We start from the raw sequence: 21199 nt of genomic DNA on the forward strand, positions 1-21199 counted from the left end.
TGACAATATCTTGCAACATGTATTATGTCTGCTCTAAAGCACCAATATTCTATATAGCCAAAACTCCTATTTTATTTTTAATTCTGGTTCTATGCAATACATATTATTGCAACAGGTATGTAACTGGATGCAGTTCAAAACATATACAGGTATATCATGGCTGTCAATCTAAGCAAGATCTATATAAAGTTATCCACCTACTGTATCCAGCATCTCCATAGTATTTATATGTTTGAATGCAGACATTAAATAATTATCTCAGTTATCACTATTACAACCACTCACCTCCTATTCACAGTGTAAATCAATGTCCGCCAGGCATTGATAAACCGGCCCCATGGTAATTATGAGATGCTGTCTTGTTTTTACATATTGTATGCATTTAATAATAAAAATGACATTTTTGTCTTTGTGAAGAACACAGGAATGTAAAATGCGTGTAACGTACATGGGGTTCCCAATTAAGTTCTAACACTGTGTTGGGGTAGCGTAGCGCACATGAAAAATTGCTAACTTTAAAGCACATTATTTAAATATTAACAAACATTAACAACAATTATTAAAAAAAAGTATTAAACATTTTAAAGAATCCATAAAAACATCTATTTTTTATAGTATGTATAATTTTGTATATTTTATTATTATATTTTATTTTTAATATTTCAATAACGTGCACTGAAGTTAACAATTCTTCATGTGTGCTATACCAATACTGCATTAGACCTAAATAGCAAGCCCTGATGCGCGTTACACATATATTACATTCCAATGTTCTTCACATAGAAAATATCTATAATAGATAGATAGATAGATAGATAGATAGATAGATAGATAGATAGATAGATAGATAGATAAGTTGTTTGCAAATGCACTCACCAATCCACAATTAGCAGCTATCGGGGTGCTGTGTAATCAGAATCTTGCTCATTTGCTCTTTTGACTGAAAGCTATTAGCACATTGGGTTGAAATAGAGGTGGGGGGTAGGTATTAAGCCATAACTCTTTTTCTTTCACTTTGATGTCCCAGTAAACAAAGTACCTGGTTGGTACCGAAACATTTGGGGAATATGCTGTTTTAAACTTCTACAATAAATGTGACATTTTATGATTTACTAAAACCGGTGAGTGCAGTGCCTATTCTTGAGTGAATGGAATGGATTTTGATATATATATATATATATATATATATATATATATATATATATATATATATATATATATATATATATGTGTGTGTTAATGCTAATGTAAATTAGATATCTATACCTATATATATATTTATAGAAATATACAGGTAGCACTCAGTTTACGCCGGGGTTAGGTTCCAGATGGAATGGTTGTAAATCGAAACCCAGTTTATAATGTAAGTCAATGGGAAGTGAGGGAGATAGGTTCCAGGCCCCTCTCAAAATTGTCATAAGTAACACTTAATAAATTATTTTAAAAGCTTTGAAATGAAGACTTTAAATGCTAGGCAGCATTATAAACCTAATAAAATAATCACACAACACAGAATATATAATTAAACTAAGTTAAATGAACAAAAACATTTGCTAAACAACATTATAAACCTAATAAAATAATCACACAACACAGACTTCACTTGCATTTTTCTGCAAACAGTTATTTCTATGCATTCCAATCTGGACTGGGTTATAGACAGGAAGATCTTGTTCCTTTGAAATCTGCTCAATAGCTCAGGTCTGGTTAAATTGAATAATTTCAGCTTGCTTGGCTTTGCTGCAACACACGCAGACAGCTCCACCTACTGACTATTTTAATAAATGCACTGCTTCTCAATAGCAGTCACATGACTGGAAAAAAAGGTTGTTATTCTGAAACGGTGTAAATTGAACCATTGTAAAACGAGGGCCACCTGTATATACAGGTATAAATATATATATAAATATATACATATATACGATGCCTTGCAAAAGTATTCACCCCCCTTGGCTTTTTTATCTATTTTGTTACATTACAGCCTTAAGTTCAATGTTTTATTAATCTGAATTTTATGTGATGGTTAAGAACACAATAGTCTAAGTTGGTGAAGTGAATGAGAAAAATATATACATAAAACTATTTTTTAGAAATAGAAAACAGAAAATTGGCATATGCATATGTATTCACCCCATTTGTTATGAAGCTCATAAAATGCTCTGGTGCAACCAATTACCTTCAGAAGTCACATAATTAGTGAAATTATGTCCACCTGTGTGCAATCTAAGTGTCACATGATCTGTCATTACATATACACACCTTTTTTGAAAGGCCCCCGAGGCTGCAACACCTAAGCAAGAGGCACCACTAACCAAACACTGCCATGAAGACCAAGGAACTCTCCAAACAAGTAAGGGACAATGTTGTTGAGAAGTACAAGTCAGGGTTAGGTTATAAAAAAATATCCAAATCTTTGATGATCCACAGGAGCACCATAAAATTTATCATAACCGAATGGAAAGAACATGGCACAAGAGCAACCTGCCAAGATACGGCCGCCCACCCAAACTCAAGGATGGCATTAATCAGAGTGGCAGTACAGAGACCTAGGGTAACCCTGGAGGAGCTGAAGTTCCACAGCAGAGACTGGAGTATCGGTACATAGGACGACAATAAGCCGTACACTCCATAGAGTTGGGCTTTATGGCAGAGTGGCCAGAAGAAAGCCATTACTTTCAGCAAAAAAACAAAATGGCACGTTTTGAGTTTGCGAAAAGGCATGTGGGAGACTCCCAAAATGTATGGAGGAAGGCGCTCTGGTCTGATGAGACTAAAACTGAACTTTTCAGCCATCAAAGAAAACGCTATGTCTGGTGCAAACCCAACACATCAAATCACCCAAAGAACACCATCTCTACAGTGAAATATGGTGGTGGCAGCATCATGCTGTGGGGATGTTTTTTAGCAGCCAGGACTGGGAAACTGGTCAGAGTTGAGGGAAAGATGGATGGTGCTAAATACAGGGACATTCTTGAGCAAAACCTGTACCACTTTGTGCGTGATTTGAGGCTAGAACGGAGGTTCACCTTCCAGCAGGACAATGACCCCAAACACACTGCTAAAGCAACAATTCAGTGGTTTAAGGGGAAGCATGTAAATGTGTTGGAATGGCCCAGTCAAAGCCCAGACCTCAATCCAATAGAAAATCTGTGGTCAGACTTAAAGATTGCTGTTCATAAGCACAAACCATCCAACTTGAAGGAGCTGGAGCAGTTTTGCAAGGAGGAATCGGCAAAAATCCCAGTGGTAAGATGTGACAAGCTCATAGAGACTTATCCAAAGCGACTTGGAGGTGTAATTGCCGCAAAAGGTGGCTCTACAAAGTATTGACTTTAGGGGAGTGAATAGTTATGAACATTGACTTTTTCTGTTATTTTGTCCTATTTGTTGTTTGCTTCACAATAAAAAAAAAAAAAAAAAACATTTTTAAAGTTGTGGGCATTTTCTGTAAATTAAATGATGCAAATCCTCAAACAATCCATGTTAATTCCAGGTTGTGAGGAAAAAAAAACACGAAAAATGCCAAGGGAGGTAAATACTTTTGCAAGGCATTGTGTATATATATATATATATATATATATATATATATACACACATACTCACCGGCCACTTTATTAGGTACACCTGTTCCATTGCTTGGTAACACAAATTGCTAATCAGCCAATCACATGGCAGCGACTCAATGCATTTAGGCATCTAGGAGTGGTGAAGACGACGTGCTAAAGTATAAACCGAGCATCAGAATGGGGGAGAAAGGGGATTTAAAGGGACATTAAACCCACATTGTTTTCTTTCATGATTTAGAAAGAGAATGCAATTTTAAACATCTTTCTAATTTACTTCTATTATCTAATTTGTTTTATTCTCTTGATATTCTTTGCTGAAAAGCATATCTAGATATGCTCAGTAGCTGCTGATTGGTTGCTGCACATAGAAGCCTCGTGTGATTGGCTCACACATGTGCATTGCTTTTTCTTCAACTAAGGATATCTAAAAAATGAAGCAAAATAAATAATAGAAGTAAATTGTAATGTTTTTTAAATTTTTATTCTCTATCTGAATCATGAAAGAAAGGTTTTGGGTTTAGCGGCCCTTTAAGTGACTATGAACATGGCATGGTTGTTGGTGCCAAATGGGCTGGTCTGAGTATTTAAAAAACTGCTGATCTACTGGGATTTTAACACACAACATCTCTTAAGTTTACAGAGAATGGTCCAAAAAAAGAGAAAATATCCAGTGAGCGGCAGTTGTGTGGACGACAATGCCTTTTTTATGTCTGTCAGGAGCTTGCTTGTACTGTTTCTACTGTTCCTTTAAATTAGCACGTTCTAAGTCTGCCCTCCTTCTCTCTGTTAAAAGGCTCACGCACCCTGAACCAGGTGCTTAGTAATTAGATTGTCTTTAGTGATCATAACTGCAACTGAGCCATTCCTGAGACTGCTTCTGTCCACATTGTCTTATCTAGCTTATTCTCAAAGGACTACAGCCTTGATATCCAGACCGGGACACCTACTAAGTGATTCTATTTATAGAGCCTGATATCAAGCAGACCGGAGCAAGAAAGGAAATTAATCTGCATCTGTTTTTGCTGCAGCTAAAGCTGTTTTACTCACCACGTTGTGCAAGCAAAGTTTCTTGTATCAGAAGGACTACTGATGTAACCCGCTGCAACGTTAGAGTATTCAAGACAAGGTACTGTTTTGTTACACTTATAACAATTCAGTAGTTACATAAATATTCTTCAGGCTATGACGGAATCTCCTTGTCCATACTACGGATTCTGAGTCCTCCCACACTCTTACGAAGTTAAACGTAACTAAATACAGACTTCCACTTTAGCTTGGAAGAGTGTGTGCTCTCGCTGCAGCTGCTGTATTCTGCTCATAGAGTTTCACATTTACTTTGTTTTTCATTACTACTTCAGAAGTATATTCTTACAACAAACAGGATACTTATATAAGAGTTACCTGTCTGTTTCCTATACTGCCACTAAACAGATCAAATCTCTGAACCACTTTCAAACCAGATAATTATTCACTAATAGTATTTATCTGTAACAAAGTGATACAAAACAGCTATTTATTGCCTACATATTATTTAACAGAAATCCGCAGTTGAGTTCTATATATCTGTGCATACTACACTTAAAGCAAATCCTAACAATGTCAGAGGATAATGGGCAGACTGGTTTGAGATGATAAAAAGGCAACAGTTACTCAAATAACCACTCGTTACAACCAAGGCATGCAGAATGCCAACTCTGAAAGCACAACACCTCGAACCTTGAAGCAGATGGGCTACATCAGCAGAAGACATGTCAGCTAAGAACAGGAAACTAAGGCTACAATTTGCACAGGTTCACCAAAATTGGACAATAGAAGATTGGAAAAACGTTTCCTGGTCTGATGAGTCTCAATTTCAGCTGTTACATTCAGATGGTAGGGTCAGAATTTGGCATAAACAACATGAAAGCATGGATCAATTCTGCCTTGTATCAATGGTTCAGGCTGCTGGTGGTGGAGTAATGGTGTGGGGGATATTTTCTTGGCACACTTTGGGCCTCTTAGTAGCAATTGAGCATTATTTAAATGCCACAGCCTACCTGAGCATTATTGCTGACCATGTCCAATCCTTTTATGACTACAGTGTACCCATCTTCTGATGGCTACTTCCAGCAGGATAATGCACCTTGTCACAAAGCTCAAATCATCTTAAACTGGTTTCTTGAACATGGCAATGAGTTCACTGTACTCCAATGGCCTCCACAGTCACCATATCCAATCCAATAGAGCACCTTTGGGATGTGGTGGAACAAGAGATTCAAATCTTGAATGTGCAGCCGACAAATCTGCAGCAACTGCGTGATGCTATCATATCAATATGGACCAAAATCTTTGAGGAATGTTTCCAACAGGCAAAAGGGGATCCAACCCGGTACTAGCAAGGTGTACCTAATAAAGTGGCCAGTGAGTGTATATATATATATATATATATAAATACAAATATAAGTCCACTAATAATGGAGTGAAAAAGTAAACAACTCTAAATGAATGAGCATTAAATAGTAAATTTAATGAAAGAAAACATAAAAAGTAAAGCAAAACATCCTAATTGCAATCCATAAACAAACACAGATGCAAGTAAACATACACACATGTATACTGGGCGTCCCCAGTTATCAAGCAGCAAAATAAAAATTGTGGAGGTCAAACTCTAATGAAGATCCATAAGCCAAAACCCTAGCTATAATTGAAAATCATGGGTATAGTAACGTAAGATGCAAGCAATAAGATGAGCAAGCAAGATAAGGCAGTTCATGCACTTATAGCAGTTCATGCAAGATATGGCGATATGGTTTGTAGGCTGACAGTTAGAGAGATGAAAAGTTATGCCATACAATCATATATGTGTAGCAATATAATAATCCATAACACAATACTGATTAGAGTTCATGCATAGAACATTGCTTGAATCATATGGATATATTCAATTCTCCTCGGTGTGTAACTAGGAAATATGTAAAATACACCGGCACTCCAGGACCAAAGTCCGCCGGTGAGTAACAGCTATGTTGAAATGGCGCTCTATGAGCGATCTCTCTCAATTCATGTAGGGTCTCAGGATACTCGGTACACACTGTCAAGAGAAGGCATCCAAACGTGGCAAGATGACTGTGGCAATTTCAAAGTACAGCAAGTACCAAGCTGTCAGCAATTCAAACCAGCATGCGAGCATCGGGCTCTATTGGCGTCTGAAGTCACATCCACAACAGCAGGCTCCGCCCTTCAACTTGGCCTGACGTAATTCGGAAAACCTCCTCCTTTTAAGGCGTAATCACTGTGTGTAGTAACGCCTACATAGCGTCACCACTTCGGATACCAGCAGCAAATGACAGAAGCATAGCAGACATGAGCAAAAACAAACAGCTGATATTCCGAATACAGACAATTTTACATGGCTAGTAGTTAATCTCGAAATAAACATATATCATAAGTGAAGTAAGTAATTAAGCAACATGTTGATACAAAGTATTCTACAGGTATGTAAAAGCTAATCAGAGGCATCATACATCTTTACAGTATAAACAAAACAGAAAATAAAAAACTTATTAGAGCAAAATAAAGAAGAATAAAGGAAAAGTAGAGTGAAGTGCCAATGTGTAAAAAGCCTAGTTCAAAGGACACACTACACTATCTAATCCTTCATTACAATTATCTATACTCCCAAACAGAGGGATTCAGTTGAAACTACAGTCCCTAGACAAATGTACCCCAAGGAATTTCCCTATTCAAGCCATAGAGAGTCATAGAATCCATTTTTTGGATCCATAGTGCTTCTTTTTCAAATAGTAATTTTTGTCTATTCCCACCTCTCCTTAAAGGGCCCACACCATCTACTACCTGAAATTTAAGTTTACTTTTATTATGGCCTAAAAGTGTGAAATTGTGGGCTACAGGGGCTGAGGGATCGAGTTTACCTATGGTTGTTTTATGTTGTTTAATCCTTTCTCTAAAAGGTTTAGTGGTCTCTCCAACATAGGCTAGACCACATGGACATTTAATTACGTAGACCACAAAGTTTGAATCACAAGTAAAATGACCTCTGATAGTCAAACGTTTACCAGATTTAGGTTGTGTAATAGTATCACCTAGCTGAATTGAGTTACACTGTGTACAATTGTTGCACAGAAACGTGCCATTTACAGTAGCACTCTCGGCTCCTCTATTCTGTCAAGTTCCCACATCAGCCTTAACCAAAGTATCTCCCAGATTGCGATTCCTTTTGTAGGAGAATTAAGGAAAATCCTTAAAAGTATTGGCTAAAATTTTGTCCTCTGATAGCAAAAACCAGTGTTTTCTGAATATCCTTTTTAAAGGTGGAATATGATACCCATATGGTACCACAAAGGGAATCCTATCATTAAGTGTCCTTTTAGTGGATTTTTTCTGAATTAGATTGGCACGGGGAATTGAGTCCACTTTTAATTTGGATAGCCCCTGCTTTCAAATCTGCAAAAGAAATCTTGAAATTGTTCATTCAGACGTATCTCATTATTAACAATTCGCTTAGCCCGTAAAAGTTGGCTGAAAGGAAGGCTCCTAATTGTTTGTGGAGAATGGAAACTAGAAAAAACAAAAGTTTATTCCTATCTGTGTCTTTCCTGAACACATCTGTCGACAAGGAACCATGTCTCAATGAAACAGTAATATCTAGAAAATTTTGAGTATATGAATCAAAACTGATGGTAAATTGAAGGTTTGAATCAAATGAATTAAGTTCATTAAAAAAGGCCATAAGGGGGGTATTGTCCCCTGTCCAAATCAAAAAAACATCATCAATGTACCTTTTCCAGAATTTGCAATGTTTCTTAAAACTTTCGTTAGTATAAAGATAATTATTCTCAAATTCATGTACATATAGGGATGTGTATGTGGGGGCCCCCATAGCCGTACCCTTAGTTTGCAAATAAAATGAATCTTCAAAGAGAAAATAGTTCCTTGTCAGCACCGTTTCAAGTAATTCCATAATGAACATGCGTTCCCTGGGTGAGTAGAGAGCCATTCTATTTAATAGCTCACCTATACATTTCAAACCCTCTTGATGTGGTATGGATGTATATAGGGATTTAATATCAAGAGTTACAAGAATAGAATCCCTATCTAGCTGCACATTTTCAATTTGTCGCAAGAAGTCTGAAGAGTCTTCTAAATACGAGGGTACATTATCCAACAGTGGCCGTAATAATTTATCAAGAAATATTGAAATTGGTTGAAAAATGGAATTAGTACTGGTCACAATTGGCCTACCAGGAGGATAATTGAGACATTTATGTATTTTAGGTAAGCAATAAATGACTGGTATAACAGGGTCTTTCTGAATTAAAAAGTCTGCTTGTTTCTTAGTAATAATGCACTGATCTAAGGCCATATCAACTATAGATTGTATATAAGACTGGAATTCTGTAGTGGGATTAAATGTCAATTTTAAATAATTCTCTGCGACATCTAGCTGATTCTGAACTTCTGTCATATATTGGTGTTTATCCATAATGACCAAAGCCCCACCTTTATCAGCCGGCTTGATAACCAGATCTTTTCTGGACTTGAGACAATCATGAGCCCTCCTTTCAGCCAAAGTCAAGTTAGGGGTACCCATTTTCACTCCCTTATTTCTTAACTTTTCAAAGTCTTTTTTAACTAATGTAATAAAGGATTCGACCGTGTTATAAGTTACCGGTGTATCCAGTTAATTTATTACAAACCCACAAATTAAAAGTGGACTCAATTCCCCGTGCCAATCTAATTCAGAAAAAATCCACTAAGAGGACACTTAATGATAGGATTCCTTTTGTGGTACCATATGGGTATCATATTCCACCTTTAAAAAGGATATTCAAAAAACACTGGTTTTTGCTATTAGAGGACAAAATTTTAGCAAATACTTTTAAGAATTTTCCTTTATTCTCCTACAAAAGGAATCACAATCTAAGAGCTACTTTGGTTAAGGCTGATGTGGGAACTGGACAGAATAGAGGAGACGAGAGTGCTACTGTAAATGGCACGTTTCTGTGCAACAATTGTGCACAGTGTAACTCAATTCAACTAGGTGATACTATTACACACCCTAGATCTGGTAAACGTTTGACTATCAGAGGTCATTTTACTTGAAAATCAAACTTCGTGGTCTATGTAATTAAATGTCCATGTGGTCTAGCCTATGTTGGAGAGACCACTAAACCTATTAGAGAAAGGATTAAACAACATAAAACAAGCCATAGGTAAACTCGATCCCTCAGCCCCTGTAGCTCACCATTTCACACTTTTAGGTCATAACAAAAGTCAAATTAAATTTCAGGTAGTAGATGGTGTGGGCCCTTTAAGGAGAGGTGGGAATAGACAAAAAAATACTATTTGAAAAAGAAGCACTTTGGATCCAAAAAAATGTATTCTATGACTCCCTATGGCTTGGATAGGGAAATTACTTGGGGTACATTTGTCTAGGGACTGTAGTTTAACCTGAATCCCTCTGTTTGGGAGTATAGATAATTGTAAAGAAGGGTTAGTTAGTGTAGTGTGTCCTTTGAACTAGGCTTTTTACACATTGGCACTTCACTCTACTTTTCCTTTATTCTTCTTTATTTTGCTCTAATAATTTTTTTTATTTTCTGTTTTTTTTATACTGTAAAGATGTATGATGCCTCTGATTAGCTTTTACATGCCCGTAGAATACTTTGTATCAACATGTTGCTTAATTACTTACTTCACTTATAATATGTGTTTGTTTCGAGATTAACTACTAGCCATGTAAAATTGTCTGCATTCGGAATATCAGCTGTTTGTTTTTGCGCATGTCTGCTATGCTTCTGTCATTTGCTGCTGGTATCCAAAGTGGTGATGCTATGTAGGCGTTACTACACACAGTGATTACGCCTTAAAAGGAGGAGGTTTTCCGAATTACGTCAGGCCAAGTTGAAGGGCGGAGCCCAAAACGCACGTTGCCTGCTGTTGTTGATGTGACTTCAGACACCAATAGAGCCCAATGCTCGCATGCTGGTTTGAATTGCTGACAGCTTTGTACTTGCTGTTCTTTGAAATTGTCACAATAATCTTGCCACGTTTAGATGTCTTCTCTTGACAGTGTGTACCGAGTATCCTGAGACCCTACACGGATTGGGTGAGAGCGCTCATAGAGCGCCATTTCAACACAGCTCACCGGCGGACTTTGGTCCTGGAGTGCCGGTGTATTTTACATATTTCCTAGTTACACACCAAGGAGAATTGAATATATCCATATGATTCAAGCAATATTCTATGCATGAACTCTCATCAGTATTGTGTTATGGAACATTATATTGCTACACATATATGATTGTATGGCATAACTTTTCATCTCTCTAACTGTCAGCCTACAAACCATATCGCTATATCTTGCATCAACTGCTACAAGTGCATGAACTGCCTTATCTTGCTTGTTCATCTTATTGCGTGCATCTTACGTTACTATACCCATGGTTTTCAATTATAGCCAGGGTTTTGACTTATGGCTCTTCATTAGAGTTTGACCTCTACAATTTTTATTTTGCTGGGGACGTCCAGTATACATGTGTGTATGTTTACTTGCATCTGTGTTTGTTTATGGATTGCAATTAGGATGTTTTGCTTTACATTTTATGTTTTCTTTCATTAAATTTACTCTTTAATGCTCATTCATTTAGAGTTGTTTACTTTTTCACTCCATTATTAGTGCGGAGACTTATATTTGTATTTATACTATTTTGTGGGTACGTAGGTAGGAGTGTACCCTGGTCTCGAGCACTTATAACACTTAGTAAATTCACTTAAGTACATAGATCTTTATATTAGTGCTCATCCTTTTATTGTGTGTTGATATATATATATATATATATATATATATATATCACACACACACACATATATATATAATATATAATTAATACATGTGCCATTTCTGTTGCGTGCAAAATGGTGCTAAAAACCCGATAACGCTTGTTCACAAAAGTTAGTGCACAACTTGTAATCTAGCTTAACAATTTACTAAGCAGACATTTACACAATGGTAACTAAGCCTGCTCACATTTACTCTGAAGGAATTTTATTTTCAGCTTCAAACGAAAATAAAATCCAAGAAAGTTTAGGGTTTCAATCATTAAATAACCTGGGATCTTAAATAAAACTGCATTATAATTTCATCATACATATTATTTATCAGTACACTACCTTTTAAAAAGATCTCTGTTTCTTTCCATGCTAAAAAGAAATCGCAGGGCTCTGAAAGCGTAACACTGTAAATGCAAAAAAAAAAAAAAATTAAAATACTTATAACAAATAAACTGCTAATTCTTGTCAGAGTTGTGCTTCATAATTGTCTGGTGGCTCTCTTTGACTATATTATTATTATCATTATTATTATTATACTTTATTTATTAAGCGCCAACATATTCTGCAGCGCTGTCCATGGATACAATTCATTTAAATAAAACAATACAGGACAAAATTTACAAACACATACAGGAGGGGGCCCTATTCCCATGGGAACTTACAATCTAGAAGGGTAGAAGGTTGAGAAACAGGAGGTGAGGACTGCAAGATTGAGAAAGATGTTAATACAGAGTTAGATGAGGAAAATGTTAGGTAAGTGAAATTAATTTATTATTGAGTTGGGTGGTAGGCTTCCCTGAACAGAAAAGTCTTCAGGGAACATTTAAAGGAAGAAAGATTAGGGCAAAGCCTGACAGCACGAGGGAGAGTGTTCCAGAGGGTAGGTGCTGCACGACAGAAGTCCTGCAGTCTAGCATGAGAGGAGGTGATAGTTACAGGATGCAAGGAGCAGGTCATTGTTGGATCTTAGTGGACGGGCTGGAGTATACTTGCGTATGAGAGGATAGGTAGAGGGGAGCGGCGTTGGTGAGAGTTTTGTATGTAAGGGTGAGAATTTTGAATTTGATTCTGTTGTGAATGGGGAGCCAATGAAGGGACTCACAGAGAGGTGCAGCAGATACAGATCAACAGGAAAGGTGGATCAGCCTGGCAGAGGCATTTAGGATGGATTGAAGAGGGGAGAGTCTGGAAAGAGGAAGGCCAGCGAGTAGGTTATTGCAGTAGTCAAGTCGGGAGATAACAAGGGAGTGGATTATTTGCTTTGTGGTGTCAGCGCTCAGAAAAGGGCGAATTTTGGAAATATTGCGTAGATGATTGCGGCAGGATGTAGAAAGCGATTGGATATGGGGGATAGGTTTGAGTCAAGTGTGACTCCGAGGCAGCGGACTTGGGGCGATGGGGGAATGGTGATGCCGTCAACAGGGATAGAGAAGTCAGAAGTCGGCGTAGAACTTGAGGGGGGGATAAGAAGGAGATCAGTCTTGGACATGTTAATCTTTAGGTGGTGAGAGGCCATCCAGGAAGAAATACCAGATAAGCAGTTCCTGACATAAGAGATGACAGAGGGAGAGAGAGCAGGGGTGGAGAAGTAGATCTGGGTGTCATCAGCATAGAGGTGATATTTGAAGCCATAACTGTTAATAAGTTTACCCAGCGAAGAAGTATAGATGGAGAACAGTAGAGTACCCAGAACAGATCCTTGAGGTACTCCAACAGACAGAGGCATAGGAGAGGAGGAATCACCAGCAAATGAAACAGAAAAAGACCTGTGAGAAAGATAGGAGTGAATCCAGGAAAGAGCAGTGTCACAGAGGCCAAAAGAGCTAAGGGTCTGTAGGAGGAGGGAGTGGTCAACTGTGTCAAAGGCAGCTGAGAGGTCAAGTAAGAGGAGTATAAAGAAGTGGCCAATATTTCTAGCAGAGAGAAGATTGTTTGTGACCTTGGTAAGGGCAGTCTCAGTTGAGTGTTTTGGGTGGAATCCGGATTGCAGTGGGTCAAGCAAGGAATTGTCGGACAGGAAGTGGGTTAGGCGATTGTAAACTAGTTTTTCAAGGAGTTTTGATGTTAGTGGAAGCAGTGATATGGGGTGGTAGCTTTCAGGAGAATTAGGGTCGAGGGAGGGTTTTTTTGAGTATGGGAGTGACTTTTGCGTGTTTGAAAGAAGATGGGAATGAGCCAGTAGAGAGAGATAGGTTGAAGATGTGGGTAAGAGCAGGAGTGAGGGTGGAAGACAGGGAGGGTATTAGAAGAGAAGGGATAGGGTTGAGTGGGCAGGTAGTGAGGCATGAGGAAGATAGTAAGGAAGAAACTTCATTCTCAGTGGCTGGATGGAAGATCTCTAACTTAATAGTTAAACTAGTTATGTTTACCATGCCACTATTACTACACTTTGCAATTACCTTATCACAATAATTACAGTTTAAAATAAATTAGATTTTTTTTTTTTTGTGCGCTGCTTCATATGCAGATGAATAACCAACTCTGGAATGTAATATATTCTGCAGGTTTGGCGACTGATACTGTAGAAAAGCACAAAACATGTTAAACTCCTCTCCATCAGTAGGCAAGCAAAAATTTCCCAAAACACAACAAGAACTTTAAAGGGACATTAAATACTAAAAATGTTCTATATAAAATAATGCATTCAAAGAAAAGATTAAAAAGCTCACAATGGTGTAGCACGTTTCAAATAAAATGGTAGGCGCACAAACAGCTCATACTCACAGGATTTCAGTTTTAAATCAGCCTTTTATTAAAACCATCACAAGGGTATCTTCAGATGCAGCTTCAGATTTTATTAAAATATAGCTCAACGCGTTTCGGCAAAACAGGCCTTTCTCAAGAGCATAAAATCAATATATGTCAAAGCAAGTTGGACTTGCTTTGACATATATTGATTTTATGCTCTTGAGAAAGGCTTGTTTTGCCGGTCTGGATAAAGTCTGGGAGAGCCGGGGCTGGCAGCGAACATCTGAAGGGAAGTGCTAACATAGCTTCATACTTTACTGCTATTTAAAAGAAAAGATTAGTCTGGGAATAATATATAAATGCATTTTTAAAGTTCCATGAGTTGTTTAAATAGTGACAAAATAAATGTAAATTTTTAATGTCCATAAAACAATTGAAGTCGCCATGATGTAACTTAGGTTACCTTCTCTGTTGTGGTTAGGGTTGCCAGGTGTCCGGTATTAGATCGGACTGTCTGGTATTTCAGGTTACTGCCCGGTATTTTTATTTTTAAAAAAATGGACATAGACTTAGGTAGTTTACTTTTGATTTTTTTTATTGATTTTTTTAACTATTTAAGAATAGATGCTGCTGGCCGTGTCCGGAGTCCAAGCCACATCCAGGCGAACCAGCTGAACCTACCTACCCACCCAGCACTTAACCCAAGCCCATTAGCCCATCCCTGGCAGCTGCAGGCTTAGCCCATGTCCACTCATCTACTACAGGCTCCGCTCAGCTTATCCTGATGTGCGGTGCCTCATCCTGCGCAGTGCGTGCTGCCTGCTGTGTGTGAGTGTGAGACTGTCAGACGTCACATGATCACGTGCATGACGTTACGACAGCAAGAAGACCCGCGGGCTGCGCTCACACTGTCTACAGTCAGTCTATGCTGCTGTGATAACAGGTAAATACCTCATTAGCACTGCAGAAGCTCCTCACTGCACAAATCAGAATGAAAGGGAATCCCAGCTACACAGCTTACAATATTTTTATCTTCAAAATTTTACCTTTATAGCCTACAGAGGTTTTTCTACATAAATTCTGTGATATACTTTTCTACTGGAAAACAATCTTCCCCCACCCAAAAAAACGGCGTAAATGTGAGTCTCAGTTACTATGTGTATGTGTGAGTCTCAGTGCGTGTATATGTGAGTCTCAGTGACTGTGTATAAGTCTGACTGTGTGTATATGCGAGTCTCAGTGACTGTGTATAAGTCTGACTGTGTATTTGTGAGCCTCAGTAACTTTGAATAAGTCTGAGTGTGTCTATGTGTGAGCCTCAGTAACTGTATAAGTCTAAGACACAAAGTAGAACGTTGCTAGAGTTTTGCGAACATCTACTCAAAAACAAAATTTATTCTTACCTAATAAATTTCTTTCTTTTGCGACGTACCGAGTCCACGGTTTCATCCTTACTTGTGGGATATTATCCTTCCCAACAGGAAGAGGCAAAGAGAGCACCCACAGCAGAGCTGTCTATATAGCTCCCCCCTTAACTCCACCCCCCAGTCATTCGACCGAAGGCTTAGGAAGAAAAAGGAGAAACTATAAGGTGCAGAGGTGACTGAAGTTTTCAATAAAAAATATTATCTGTCCTGAATAGAGAGGGCAGGCTGTGGACTCGGTACATCGCAAAAGAAAGAAATTTATCAGGTAAGCATAAATTTTGTTTTCTTTTGCAAAATGTACCACTGTTTCATCCTTACTTGTGGGATACCAATACCAAAGCTTTAGGACACGGATGAAGGGAGGGACAAGACAGGAACCTAAACGGAAGGCACCACTGCTTGCAGAACCTTTCTCCCAAAAATAGCCTCAGAAGAAGCAAAAGTATCAAATTTGGAAAATTTGGAAAAGGTATGAGGCGAAGACCAAGTCGCAGCCTTACAAATCTGTTCAACAGAAGCATCATTTCTAAAAGCCCATGTGGAAGCCACCGCTCTAGTAGAGTGAGCTGTAATTCTTTCAGGAGGCTGCTCTCCAGCAGTCTCATAAGCCAAACGGATGATGCTTTTCAGCCAAAAAGAAAGAGAGGCAGCCGTAGCCTTTTGACCTTTACGCTGTCCAGAATAGACAACAAACAAAGAAGATGTTTGACGGAAATCTTTAGTTGCCTGCAAATAAAACTTCAAAGCACGAACCATGTCCAAGTTGTGCAACAGACGTTCCTTCTTACAAGAAGGATTAGGACACAGAGAAGGAACAACAATTTCCTGATTGATATTCCTGTTAGTAACAACCTTAGGGAGGAATCTAGGTTTGGTACGCAAAACCACCTTATCAACATGGAAAACAAGATAAGGCGAGTCACATTGTAATGCAGATAGTTCAGAGACTCTTCGAGCTGAAGAGATAGCAACTAGAAACAGAACTTTCCAAGATAGAAGCTTAATATCTATAGAATGCATGGGTTCAAACGGAACCCCCCGAAGAACTTTAAGAACTAAATTTAGACTCCATGGCGGAGCAACAGGTTTAAACACAGGCTTGATTCTAACTAAAGCCTGACAGAAAGCCCGAATGTCTGGGACATCTGACAGACGCTTGTGCAACAGAATAGACAAAGCAGATATCTGTCCTTTTAAGGAACTAGCTGACAATCCTTTCTCCAATCCCACTTGGAGAAAGGACAAAATCCTAGGAATCCTGATCTTACTCCATGAGTAACCTTTGGATTCGCACTAAAAAAAGATATTTACGCCATATCTTATAATAGATTTTCCTGGTGACAGGCTTTCGAGCCTGAATCAAGGTATCTATGACCGACTCAGAGAAACCCTGCTTTGATAAAATCAAGCGTTCAATATCCAAGTAGTCAGTTACAGAGAAATTAGATTTGGATGCTTGAACGGACCTTGAATCAAAAGGTCCTGTCTCAGTGGCGGAGTCCATGGTGACAGAGGTGACATGTCCACCAGGTCTGCATACCAAGTCCTGCGTGGCCACGCAGGTGCTATCAAAATCACTGAAGCTCTCTCCTGTTTGATTCTGGCAATCAGACGCAGAAGGAGAGAAAATGGTGGAAACACATAGCCAGGTTGAATGACCAGGGTACTGCTAGAGCATCTATCAGTACTGCCTGAGGATCCTTTGACCTGGACCCGTAACAAGGAAGTTTGGCATTCTGACGAGACGCCATCAGATCCAATTCTGGTGTGCCCCATAGCTGAACCAGTTGAGCAAACACCTCCGGATGGAGTTCCCACTCCCCCGGATGAAAAGTCTGATAACTTAGAAAATCTGCCTCCCAGTTCTCTACCCCTGGGATATAGATTGCTGATAGATGGCAAGAGTGAGTCTCTGCCCATCGGATTATTCTGGAAACTTCTATCATCGCTAAGGAGCTCTTTGTTCCCCCCTGATGATTGATATAAGCCACAGTCGTGATGTTGTCCGACTGGAATCTGATGAATCTGGCCGAAGGCAGCTGAGGCCACGCCTGAAGAGCATTGAATATCGCTCTTAATTCTAGAATATTTATCGGAAGGAGGGCCTCCTCCTGAGTCCACAAACCCTGTGCTTTCAGGGAATTCCAGACTGCACCCCAGCCTAGTAGGCTGGTGTCTGTCGTCACTATAACCCACGCTGGCCTGCGGAAACACATTCCCTGGGACAGGTGATCCTGTAACAACCACCAAAGAAGAGAATCTCTGGTCTCCTGATCCAGATTTATCTGAGGAGATAAATCTGCATAATCCCCATTCTACTGTCTGAGCATGCATAGTTGCAGTGGTCTGAGATGTAAGCGAACAAACGGAACTATGTCCATTGCCGCTACCATTAGTCTGATTACCTCCATACACTGAGCCACTGACGGCTGAGGAATGGAATGAAGAGCTCGGCAGGTGGCTAAAAACCTCCGTCAGAAATATTTTCATGTCCACCGAGTCTATCAGAGTCCCTAGGAATTAAACTCTTGTGAGAGGGGAAAGAGAACTCTTTTTTACATTCACCTTCCACCCATGAGATCTTAGAAAGGCCAACACGATGTCATCTAGATAAGGCGCCACTGCTATGCCCCGCGGCCTTAGGACCGCCAGAAGGGTCCCTAGCACCTTTGTGAAAATTTTGGGAGCCGTGGCCAACCTGAAGGGAAGAGCCACAAACTGGTAATGCTTGTCCAGAAAGGCAAACCTGTGGAATTGGTGATGATCTTTGTGGCTAGAAATGTGTAGATACGCATCCTTTAAGTCCACGGTGGTCATATATTGACCCTCCTGGATCATTGGTAAAATAGTCCGAATGGTCTCCATCTTGAAGGATGGGACTCTGAGGAATTGGTTTAGGATCTTAAGATCTAGGATTGGTCTGAAGGTTCCCTCTTTTTTGGGAACTACAAACAGATTGGAGTAAAACCCCTGCCCCTGTTCTGATTTCAGAACTGGACAGATCACTCCCATGGCAAATAGGTCTTCTACACAGCGTAAGAACGCCTCTCTTTTTGTCTGGTTTACAGACAATTGAGAAAGATGGAATCTTCCCCTTGGAGGAGAATCTTTGAAATCTAGAAGATTCCCCTGGGTTACAATTTCTAAAGCCCAGGAGTCCTGAACGTCTCTTGCCCAAGCCTGAGCAAAGAGAGAAAGTCTGCCCCCTACTAGATCCGCTCCCAGATCGGGGCTACCCTTTCATGCTGTCTTCGTGGCAGCAGCAGGCTTCTTGGCCTGTTTACCTTTGTTCCAAGCCTGGTTAGGTCTCCAGACTGGTTTGGATTGAGCAAAGTTCCCCTCTTGCCTTGTAGCAGGGGAAGAGAAAGCAGGACCACCTTTGAAGTTTCGAAAGGAACGAAAATTATTTTGTTTGGTCCTCATCTTATTTGCTTAGATTTTGATGACACATCAGCCGACCAGGACTTAAGCCATAACGCTCTACGTGCTAAAATGCGCTAAAATGGCAAAACCTGAATTCTTTGCCGCTAATTTAGCCAGATGAAAAGCGGCATCTGTAATGAAAAAATTAGCTAGCTTAAGAGCCCTAATTATATCCAGAATATCATCTAATGGGGTCTCCACCTGAAGAGCCTCTTCCAGAGCCTCGAACCAAAAGGCAGCTGCAGTGGTTACAGGAACAATGCACGCTATAGGCTGGAGAAGAAAACCCTGATGAACAAAAAATTTCTTTAGGAGACCCTCTAATTTTTTATCCATAGGATCTTTGAAAGCACAACTGTCCTCAATAGGTATAGTTGTACGCTTAGCTAGAGTAGAAATAGCTCCCTCCACCTTAGGGACCGTCTGCCACGAGTCCTGCATGGTGTCGGATATGGGGAACATCTTCTTAAAAATAGGAGGGGGAGCGAACGGAATACCTGGTCTATCCCACTCAATGTCCGAAATCCTCTTAGGGACCGGAAAAACATCAGTGTAGACAGGAAACTCTAAATATTTGTCAATTTTACACAATTTCTCTGGAACTACAATAGGGTCACAATCATCCAGAGTCGCTAAAACCTCCCTGAGCAATAAGCGGAGGAGTGCTAGCTTAAATTTAAAGGCCGTCATATCTGAATCTGTCTGAGGGAACATCTTTCCTGAATCAGAAATCTCTCCCTCAGACAGCAAATCCCTCACCTCTACCTCTGAACATTGTGAGGGTACATCGGATACGGCTACTAAAGCGTCAGAAGGCTCAGCATTTGTTCTTAATCCTGAGCTACTGTGCTTCCCTTGCAACCCAGGCAGTTTAGATAAAACCTCTGTGAGGGTAGAATTCAACACTGTGCCCATATCTTGCAAGGTGAAAGAATTAGACGCACTAGAGGTACTAGGTGTCACTTGTGCGGGCGTTACTGGTTGTGACACTTGGGGAGAACTAGATGGCATAACCTGATTTCCTTCTGTCTGAGAAACATCCAGTGCCAAAGTCTTATAAGTCAAAATATGCTGTTTGCAATTTATAGACATACCAGTACATGTGGGACACATTCTAAGAGGGGGTTCCACAATGTCTTCTAAACATATTGAGCAAGGAGTTTCCTCAATGTCAGACATGTTGAACTGGCTAGTAATGAGACAAGCAAGCTTGGAAAACACTTTATTCAGTGAACAACAATTTAAAAAAACGGTACTGTGCCTTTAAGAGAAAAAAAGGCATACACAATCTGCAAAACTGCTTAAAAATACCTCAAACTTTTCGAAATTTTTACAGCAGATTCAAAAAGCTTTAGTAAGATTGCACCACAAGCAAATGAAACATGTAACCCCTAAATATGGAAACCGGATTGACAAAGTGCCAAAAACTGGAAAAAACCCTGTCAGCACCTTGCCACAGCTCTGCTGTGGTGCCTACCTGCCCTTAGGGATTGTTAATGTGGGGATAGAGCTTCGTTTTGGCCCAAAAAGTTCACCAGGACCCTCGGGTGTTGTAGCTTGCTGCTTGTCAAGAGAAAACAACTGCGCAACTGAGGCGCAAAATTAGGCCCCGCCCATCTCACTTGATGTTACTAAGGCCTCCAAAAAAACACACCAAGCGTTTTTACCAGCCATGTGGGTTCTAAAACCCTAAAAAGCCAAGTGTACCCTCAATACAGTTGTCCCCCAAAAGTTTATTAACAGCACTCCCAGCACACACAACCGTTTGTTAATATCATTCAAACTGAGTGTCAACTAAAAGTTTAGCCCTTTATGCAAGCTTAGTAATGCCACTATAAGTCTAGGATTACTGCTTACCCTTACCCTCATGGGGATCCTGTCAGCCTTTCTGAAATATCACAGTCTCTCCAGAAACAAATGACTGAATATACCTCAATGCTGTATAGCATGAAACCGTTCCTCACACTGAAGTTTCCTGTACTCCTCAGCCTCTGTGGGAACAGCATTGGATCTTAGTTACAAATGCTAAGATCATCATCCTCTAGGCAGAAATCTTCATCCATCTCCTGCCTGAGAGTAAATAGTACACACCGGTACCATTTAAAAATAACAAACTCTTGCTTGAAGAAAATAAAAACTAACAGTTTATCACCTCTTTCACTTTACCCTTCCTGCTTAGAGCCGGCAAAGATGACTGGGGTGGAGTTAAGGGGGGAGCTATATAGACAGCTCTGCTGTGGGTGCTCTCTTTGCCACTTCCTG

The 21199-nt window shown here is 39.6% G+C and overlaps 1 protein-coding gene across 1 annotated transcript in view; it reads right to left on the bottom strand.

Annotated features, from left to right (window-relative positions):
* NEK10 (NIMA related kinase 10) overlaps positions 1–21199 on the bottom strand; it is a 1556164-nt gene that overhangs the window by 982363 nt on the left and 552602 nt on the right. Inside the window, exon 14 of the mRNA XM_053715742.1 lies at positions 11739–11803. Within this exon, the coding sequence (XP_053571717.1) occupies positions 11739–11803 (65 nt within the window). The remainder of the gene's footprint in view (positions 1–11738; positions 11804–21199) is intronic.

Source organism: Bombina bombina, chromosome 5 (assembly GCF_027579735.1).
Source record: "Bombina bombina isolate aBomBom1 chromosome 5, aBomBom1.pri, whole genome shotgun sequence".
Lineage (NCBI taxonomy): Eukaryota > Metazoa > Chordata > Amphibia > Anura > Bombinatoridae > Bombina > Bombina bombina.